The sequence below is a fragment of the Monopterus albus genome, unplaced genomic scaffold, assembly GCF_001952655.1.
Source record: "Monopterus albus unplaced genomic scaffold, M_albus_1.0 scaffold44.1, whole genome shotgun sequence".
Classification (NCBI taxonomy): Eukaryota; Metazoa; Chordata; class Actinopteri; order Synbranchiformes; family Synbranchidae; genus Monopterus; species Monopterus albus.
The window spans coordinates 1,540,810-1,550,226 of NW_018127924.1; the positions used below are offsets into that span (position 1 = coordinate 1,540,810).

Consider the following 9,417-nt stretch of genomic DNA (forward strand, 5'->3'; position numbering starts at 1 on the left):
TCATTTTTATAATTTTGTTGCCAAAACAGGGCCCCCTGCCATATCCATTACATATATTAAAATGTTATGCTTTAATTGTAATAGACAGAAAAAGAGGTGCAAAAAAATAAAACTTCTTGTGGTGACATACTTATTCATGTTTCGCATGAAGAAAATAGCAAAACAAGTTAAATATTAAACAAAAAAAAAAATAAAAATGTTTCAAGCTTTTACATTTACTTTGTAAATTTAGCAATCCAAAAAGTTTGCAGCCATGAGTAATTCCAGCGCGATCTCCGGAGCAATGGGAAATTCAGGTATTTCTGTGGAGCTGTTGGTATAACGGACCTTGTAGGTGAAATACATGCAGACCTTGGACAGGACATGAGATGGAATCTCCCTGAAGTTCACTTCATTTGTTTCATTCTCAGCAAACTGCCCTGCAGAGGGTTAGAGTGGGTGTCTGAGTAAAAATACCAAAATGCAGACCAATAATTAAAAAAAAAAAAGAACAACAAAAAAAAGCCCTTTGTATATACTATCCTGGAAGTAGATATTAAACAGAATAATTCTGCAAGATGCTACTCACCAACATAAAAGGCTTAAGACCATAGCAGGTATCAATGCATTTTAGAAAAAGTTCTATAGTACATGTTTAATAGGTAGTAAGAAAACCATTATATTGAAAGTGCTATAGTGCCACCAGCTGGACAGGCAAGTTTAACTCGACTACATAAAACAGCAATTTTTATTATATTAAACATTACAGGGCTCAATCAAGCAAAGTAATGAAATGAAGCACTGCAACTATACGCATTTTCTGTAAAACCTCATACACATGCTACTAGGATACAGGCCACTAGTATAGCTACAGTTAACAGGGCAAACATATGGGTGAGCAGTTACACTGGGATTCTCAATATTACTGACTGTATATGTTAACAGTGACTAAGCTGATAAATGAAGCCAAAAGTAGTAGTAGTGTTGTGTCTGCTGTTTACAGTAGAGTCACATCTATCTCAACAACATGGATGATAAAAAACACAAGGCTCTAACACTATTTCAATTTTTCCAAGTCCAAGTTATGATGTCTGTCTCTCATTTGGCTTTGGGAAAAACAAATATTTTATAAATGCCCACATTTAGTGAGTTTCAGCAAATCCCAGGAATACTAACAACTTACATCATCTTGGTAAAATATACATGTTCATGTCAGGTAGACAAAAAAGTATTTCTACAGGTACAGTCTGTACGGAAAGTATTCAGACCCTTTCAAGTTTTCCCACATTGTCATGTTTAGGACTAATCTTAGAATGGATTCAATTAAATTGTTTCCTCATCTACAAGCAATACTCCATAATAATAGAGTGAAAACAAATTTTGGAGTGTTTTGTAAATGTATTAAATTAAATTGAAATATCCCAGTTTAATTATTCAGACCCTTTGTTATGGCACTTGCATTTGAGCTCTTCAGGTGGTCACTGAGATGCTTCTACAACTTAATTAGAGTCCACCTGTGCCTAATTTGATGCACTGGATACAACTAAGAAAGACACACACCTGTCTATATAAGGTCTCACAGTTGGCAGTTATGTCAGAGTGAAAATAGAGCCATGAGGTCAAGGGAATTGTCCGCAGACATGCGAGACAGGATTGTATCAAGACACGGATATGGGGAAGGATACAAGAAAATTTCTGCAGCGTTAAAAGTGCTCAAGAACATGGCACCCTCCATCATTCTCAAATAAAGGAGATTTGGACCACCAATCAGGTCTCTACGGTAGAGTGGCCAGATGGAAGCCATTTCTCAGTAAAAGGCGCATTACAGCCCACTGGGAGTTTGCCAAAGGGCACCTGAAGGACTCTCATACTATGAGAAGCAAAATCCTCTGGTCTGATGAAACAAAGACTGAACTATCTGGACACAATTCCCAACAGTGCGTGTGGAGAGAATCAGGCACTGAGCATCACCTCACTGATGCCATCCCAACAATCAAACATGGTGATGGCAGCATCGTGTTGTGGGAATGTTCTGCTGCAACTGGGAACAGATGGCTAGTCAGGATAGAAAGATATAAAGCAATTCTGTATGAAAACCTTCTTTAGAGTGCTCAGGATGTCAAATGGGGACAAAGGTTTACATTCCAACAAGAAGACCTGAAGCATATCGCCAAGAAAAGACAAGAGTGGCTTCAGAACTGCTCTGTGAAATTCCTGGGGTGGTTCAGGAGAGGTCCAGACCTGAACCCAACAGAGTATATCTGGAGAGATTTGAAAATGGCTGTGCTCCAGCTCACCCCATCCAACCTGGCTGACCTTAAAAAGAATTTGTTCAAGTAATTTACCAAAATACTCACCTGGCCCACTTAACATGGCTTTAATAGTCCCAGATGTCAAGGCATGCTCCCTTTTCACAATGAATTCATGGCCATCTGAAGAGATCAACTTTACGTACATGGCATCTGGACCTTCACAGCCACCGTAGGTTCTTTCTTCACCATCTGCCAGGCAACAACAAAAAAAGAAAAAAAAAAAAAACTGACAATCTTAAACAGGTGCAAGTCCAATGCAGAGAAGAATGATAGTGACTTTGGAGGTACAGATATGAAGAGAACATGTATGAACTGGCAAACACTATGCATTTCTGAGAATGTAGGACAATAAATTAGTCAGTTAGTTGCTCACCCATCCTGTTCGGGAATTTGTTAATCCTGAAACGGAACACGGAAACATACAAAAGATCAATCATATGAACGACTCTGCAATAAAGTACATACGTCGACAAATGTTGACGCTGGCTGTAGAACTAAGCAATCGCGTTAATGTAAATATCTCCCTTAGCTAACGTTAGATAGCCCTTTAGCTAACAGTGTAACTTAACGTTAAGCCAAATAAAATAAATAGTTGACTTATCACAAACGTACTACAATATGATTATTGTTAAAATAAATAACAACAAGTGTAATTTCTCTGTCACGACCCAGCGTAAAATAAACAACACCTGTGACAATTTATTTCAATATTCAAGTCGTTTGACGCAGTCATTGCCGTTAGCTGGTGTTGGCCTAGTGAGCTAATTCCTCGCTAAAGAATACATGTAATTTCTTTAACCAACATTAATAACTCATATGGGATAAACAGTCCAACACACAACATCATGTAATAATCCCAACGCCGCTTCTTACCACTCTATATAAGAAGGTGGATGATAATTTACCTTTCAGCTAACGTTAACCACCAGGCTGTTGATACCCGGGACAGTTTGTACGAACACTCGTCCGCAATAAATATCTTCCGTAGAAATTCGCTTACAGAAAGAAGTGGTCCCACCTTAGTCTTCTCTGTCTTTTCTTCTTCGTCCTGATTTTCAACAGCGGCTGGCAACAATCGTAATGGCAGCATTATCGTGTCCTTCCGCTTGAAAACGTCAGACTGGTTTAATTTTTGTTTCACTTCAAATTCCCCAGATGACAAAATGTGTTTATAAGAATCGGTTGTAATCACACAAAAAACACACGTAATAAAATGACATGCCAACAAATGCTATTAATGAGTAATATATATTTACACCTCTGTTGAAAAGCGGTGGTAGGAATAAATATAATTTAAAAAAAAATGAATAAAGAGCTCAAATAACTTGTCAAACCTAGAGTGGTTTATAAAAAAATTTTTTAGAGGTGCTATTGCTTTGTCAAACCTACAGGTGGCGCTTGAGTTTCACGTTAACGTTCCTGACTGTGATGAGTGTGAGCAGGTGCTAATTGGACATAACAGAAATTTTGCAGGCCCGTAAATCTGGAATCAAGAAAAAATGAGTAAGAATTGTAGTCATGGGCAGGCTCAGAATGTGACTTTGCCCTGATCCTGCCTTGAGTTCTCTCAAACTGGAAAATGAACAAACAATTGAAATCTGAGACTACCAAACTGAGGCAGTTATTTGAGCTGTGACACTAAGCTCGTCTGTAAATCATACTGTTTGACTCAAAGGTGCTTTCTGAATGAATATCCTACTCCTCATTGAACAACATAAGGAATTTATTTATTTGTTTATTTATTTATTTACAGCTTTTTCTCCTCATAATGCTGTTCATTTACACAGATATTTAAGGACCCAAACATAACTCACGACGGAGCTCATTTGAACAAACTGTTCTGGCCCACTTTATTTAATTGAATGTACACTTTGCTACCACAAATGTCAATGGTCACTGCAGAGATGATGCCTGACCTGGTATTTGACTTATGGCAACTACGCTGTCAGTTTCTGTTCTAGAAAGTTCTAGTAGCCTCCTGCCTGTTAACTGACTCTCACACATACACACTTACACACAACCACAAACAATTACTGACCTTCCAGTCCCCCATTACACCATTAAGATCAGAGCGGGCAGCCGCTTTGATGCCCCGCTAACACAACCCACCCCAGTGCAGCTGCTCTCAGCTCTATTTTCAGGAAGCTGCTGTGGGCCCTTAGAATACAACTTCTTTAACACACACAGACATACATAACACATGCAAGCACTCTTGTTAGTTGGCAGTTAACTTGCTAGAAGAGGCACTTGTCAGTCTTTATCCTTGTATAAGCATAAGCATAAACGTTATTGCCAAGTATTATCAGAAATACAAGGAATTTGACTTCAGCCCATTGGCCCCTGATGTGCACAACAATATAAAATTTGAATAAAACTAAAACTACAAGTAAAAAAGTAAAAAAAAAAAAAAAACAGAAGACAAAAATGCATACACATCCTGTACATACAGTATGGATTTTTTGAATCATGAATTTTATTTTGGATTTTGTTAAAAGGTTTAATAAACATCTCAGTTCCAAAAAATTAGAATGTTCTGGGTATTTTTTGATATGTTGGGCTTTACAGGGTAAGAGCTACTAGCTTAGTCTAAATAAATGTTTGTGTTTGTATGACACTCTAGGTCATCAAATACACCATATTCAACATGATTTACATTCTTATGGGCTAGAAATTATGCATATTCAGTGATGTTCACTGAATGAGGTTTAAGTATTTCTCATCTTTCTTGCTCATTGCTAAATTTGAGTTACAGTACATAGTGGTGGGTATGATATGGTAGGCAAGCAGACAATACCTCACAATTCCTCTCATTCCATTTTCTAATAGCACCCCATACTGTACACCTGTATCTTACCACGTAGTCAGTCAACAAATAAGATGACTACAACCCTGAATGAAACCAGTCATGATGGGAAAAGATGGTGGCAGAATGTCACTGGGTATTTCTTCTCTGAAAAGAGGGAAGGGTATGTCACAGTAAATACAAGAGTACTGCTTCTCTTGAATGGATGTAATTTAAAAAAAAAAGAAAATTGCTAAATCAAAACATTCACTTAGAAAATTATTTCAAGATGATGTTGACTTTGGCATCACAAATATACCCAGATATTGTCAACTAACAAAAAATGTGTGGTCACCATTGTTACTGCTCTGTAATGTGATATCCTCAGGTTCAAGTAGTAGAGCAAATATGTCAGCAAAATAGGGATTAAGTAATATTTATTTATTCAATACAATGATGATTCAAAACCATTATATTATGTAACCATTAAGACAAAGCCATTAGCCTGTCACAAGTACAGAATGGGGCACAGGAAACATAATATCACTATTAGTTTATTGCCTCTAGTCCACCATGATGAAAATGGCATAACAGACAGATAAGCGGATGTCACAACTATTTACTTTTAATAATAGCTTGATATTAATGCACTATGTGAGGTCTTGCTTGTTTGAGCTATACTGATTCTGCTTATACAGACCACTATGATAAAACCATCAAAATTCACATCAGTAAATAAACAGCACATTAAAAAACTGTGCCGAAATGGCATATACTGTAAATTAACTGTGTTTACTTGTTGGTGTGTTTGCCAGCAGACCATAGCATGTGGGAACATAGCACATAATAATTAATTTTAGATGACAAGGTGATAGATGTATGATTTTATAACTGAGATTTGTTTGTGTAAATATAACAGATGAAGCAATGTTAAGCTAAGGTAGCTATGGAAGGAATGGAAGGGGTGACAGCTTTGAAAAACACTGGCCACTATTATCCTCTCATTGCTTACAAGACTTAATCCATTTTTTTGAAGGGCTTTATAAAAACTGTCAATAAATTCCATCCATCCATCCATCCATTATCTATACCACGAGTGACAGGGTCCACCCTGGACAGGTCGCCAGTCAGTCACAGAGCTGACACCTAGACAAACAACTGCACATTCCCACATTTACTCCTTTGGGCAATTTGGAGCCGCCAGTCAACCTAAGCTGCATGTCTTCAGACTGTGGGACGAAGCCAGAGTACCTGGAGAGAACACAGGGAGAACATACAAACTCCGCACAAAAAGGCACTGTGTCGGCTGGGGCTCAACCTGGAACCTTCTCGCTGTGAGGTGACAGCGTTAATCACTTCACCGTGCTGCCCCCAGTCAACAAATTAAATTAATAAAATTAATTCACTGATACTTCAACAAATAATGAACTTTCAAAGTAAATGGGAATGGCAACAACTTTGACCTTTGCGTTTCCATTTTTTGTTATATATCAACATGGAGTGTACTGTTTGTACAACAGATGGTACTGTAGATACACCTAATAACATGACAGCAGATTCTTCACTGTAGCCAGGATTATAGCTATCACTGGAATTTGTTAAACGACCTCTAAAAGGAAAGGATACACTTATGGGGTTTTAGTTTATATTTATCCATGACTACTTGTGCAACCAAATATTGTCCAGCATGCTTTGCAATATCAGAATAGTAACACAGATATTATATACTACTACTGACAAGTTCAGCTTTACATAGGGCTTTTAAGTGCCAGGAAGGCAGAATACTGTCCAAAATATTCCTTTCCAGTACTAATAATAGCATCTGACAATTTTAAACCTGCAAATGAAGGCGAACAGTTTTAATGTAGGCACTTGTCATATGTACATTTAATAAATAAATATATCATAAATATGAATGAGTTACTGCAGACAGTCAAAACGTAAAACAAAGTAAGATGAGAAAACGCCCTGCAGGTTCTGTGGTGTCATGGCGGTGACATGGCTGTGCTGCTTCCTGGCAGGTGGTGCTGCTGGTGTAACACTATACTAATCCACAGCTGATCAACAGCACAAACTGACCTGAGACAGGACGGGGCACCTGCCTGTGATCACACCGTTAATGTGAAACCCAGAAGAAGAGACTTTGATTTCATGCCTGGGCTTTTCCCCTTGGATCTCATTATGAGAAGATCGCCATGAGGCCATTATTGCTAAGAGGCTAAGATGAGGTGCAGATGAGATGATGAACCTTGGCGATACATAGAAGTGAACACATACTTATAGGTCAAATGAAAATCCTTTCCTGCATCATCCCAAATCCATCTGTAGATTTTATAAGAGTGTGACTGTATATGTTCCATTAAAACTGGTGAAACCAAAAAGGGGAATATGGTGGAAACAATAGGAGGATGTTTGAACTGCTTGTAGTTCTGAAGCTGCACAATAAGATGCTTGAACCTTATGTAATCTCTTAAAATTGCCTCAAAGGAAGATAACTGTATTATTAGAACTGCTACATGACAAACATGTTGTGCAATCATATCACATAAGAAAGATGGCTCTGTTTTTCTCTGTTTGTGGACTAACTGTAGGGAGTAAAGCAAAAAACATGCCAAACTCTGTGAAGACACTCAAGGACAGAGTCCAATTAGAAGCTATATCTGGAACCAGTAGTGACAAAAAGGAAAAGGAGGAGAGTACTCACAGGAATGAGGCCAAAACAGATGGGATATGACAGATATGACCGCAACCTGAGTTGTGGATAGCACCTGGTGACGGAGATGTTAGCTCCATCTGTGGACTGTTATGCTAAACACCAAGAAGGGTCTTAAGCTCAGGGTGACAATGATTCAGTGATGTGGTGTCTGTCATATATGTAGGCAGGAGGATGTTGGACACCACAGCTGGCTACACAGCGATATCTCATAACAACTGAGTGGATGCTTGAAAGACAGTGAGCATATCAAATCATTAAGAGCAGGGTATAGAAAACATCAGAAATAAATGAAATATACTTCAACAAGGCATGACGTCTTTATTATAATACACATAGCTTCATCTCCAAAGACTTTGCACAAATTAGTGGAGTAACATGAGCCTCAAGATATGAAAAGTGTCCCGGAGTTCCTCGGTATTTCCTAAAATATTCAGAGAAGTACATTTGCCTTTCACATCCCCAAATGGTACATACACTACAGCCAATTACAAATAAAGTACTTTTCCACTGTGTATTACATTACCAATTACAAACAAGTTATAGTCATTGTCAAAATACAGGTGTGCAAATTGTTAAAAAAATACTACCTCATACCAGATTCTGGATTGTGCTCTGTAAAAATCCTTACAAATAGTATATAATTATTTTTATATAAATTTTTTTCAACATGCAATGTTGCATTTCAAAAAAATATCCCTTAAAAAGTATGTTTTGTTACACACACCAAAACTCCATTGTTCACTATCCTTGTGGAAAGACAGGGGGATAAAACGAGGGTTGACTTATTTTCTTGGTCTGCTTGTCTTGTCTATTCCACATTTTAAATATATTTTAGTGATTATTTTTTCAGTAGTTATATAAATAGTTTGCAAACATATAATGTAATGTGCTGCCCATTTTGTAAAATAAAATACTTCAAAACTGAATTGCAGCAAAGAAACCAAGCCCTTTTTTTTATGGTGATCATTGTTCACAAACATATCAGTAGTACAATGAATAAATAATTAATTTTCAAGGTTGACAACATAACATTTCAACCAAATAAATAACCGCTTTAAAAATCAAAGAAACTCATGCCATACCTGCAACAACAAATAGCTACACTGAGGCAAGTTGAACGCATGATTCAGGTGACGACAACAGTCAGAATATCCCCCACGTAACAAAATTAAGACCAGGATGGCATCTTCTTCCCTCCCCGCCTCCCTCATCTTTTTCTGAGGTAAACATTAGTACTGCCAAAGACTTTTACGGGCATCTGTCTTTCTCCCTGGTATCACATTTTCCATGGCCTAAACCTGAATAAATTCAACTTTGACTGTACACAAGATCATAGATCCAGTCTCATAAGCACCACTATGCCTTAAAAAGCGGCTGCGTGAATTGTGTTTTTGCATTTTAGTGGTAGATTGAATCTATGAAAGCAAAGAATACACTGAATGAATTCAAGAAAAATTGAAGTGTTGCAGTACAATGAAACAATTGTCCTTCTGATTTATTAAATAATATAAGACGTTTGTTACTTCACAATGAGCCAGATGGAATCCTGCACGCAATATCAATTACACTCTCCAGTGAAGGATATTCAAATTGTGAGTGTCTGACAAGATAAATGAATACATAGCTTG

At 37.5% G+C, this 9,417-nt stretch overlaps 1 protein-coding gene across 2 annotated transcripts; it reads right to left on the reverse strand.

The window, feature by feature from the left end:
• Positions 1-29: 29 nt before the first annotated feature.
• Positions 30-3,364, reverse strand: eloca (elongin C paralog a). Of its 2 annotated transcripts, none has more exons than XM_020599989.1 (4): positions 3,197-3,364; positions 2,665-2,690; positions 2,337-2,480; positions 30-419 (listed from the first exon to the last, which is right to left on the reverse strand). In XM_020599989.1, the coding sequence occupies exons 2-4, from the start codon at positions 2,666-2,668 to the stop codon at positions 229-231; spliced, it is 339 nt and encodes a 112-aa protein (XP_020455645.1). In that variant the 5' UTR covers positions 2,669-2,690; positions 3,197-3,364; the 3' UTR covers positions 30-228. The 2 variants fall into 2 exon arrangements, with proteins under 2 accessions (XP_020455645.1, XP_020455646.1); XM_020599990.1 differs by having other exon boundaries at positions 3,165-3,213.
• Between the last annotated feature and the right edge of the window lie 6,053 nt (positions 3,365-9,417).

Coding starts and splice junctions, on each gene's coding strand:
- eloca (XM_020599989.1), bottom strand. Junction 420..2,336: donor AGCCATGTTAAGTGGGCCAG/GTGAGTATTTTG, acceptor AACCCTCTGCAG/GGCAGTTTGCTGAGAATGAA.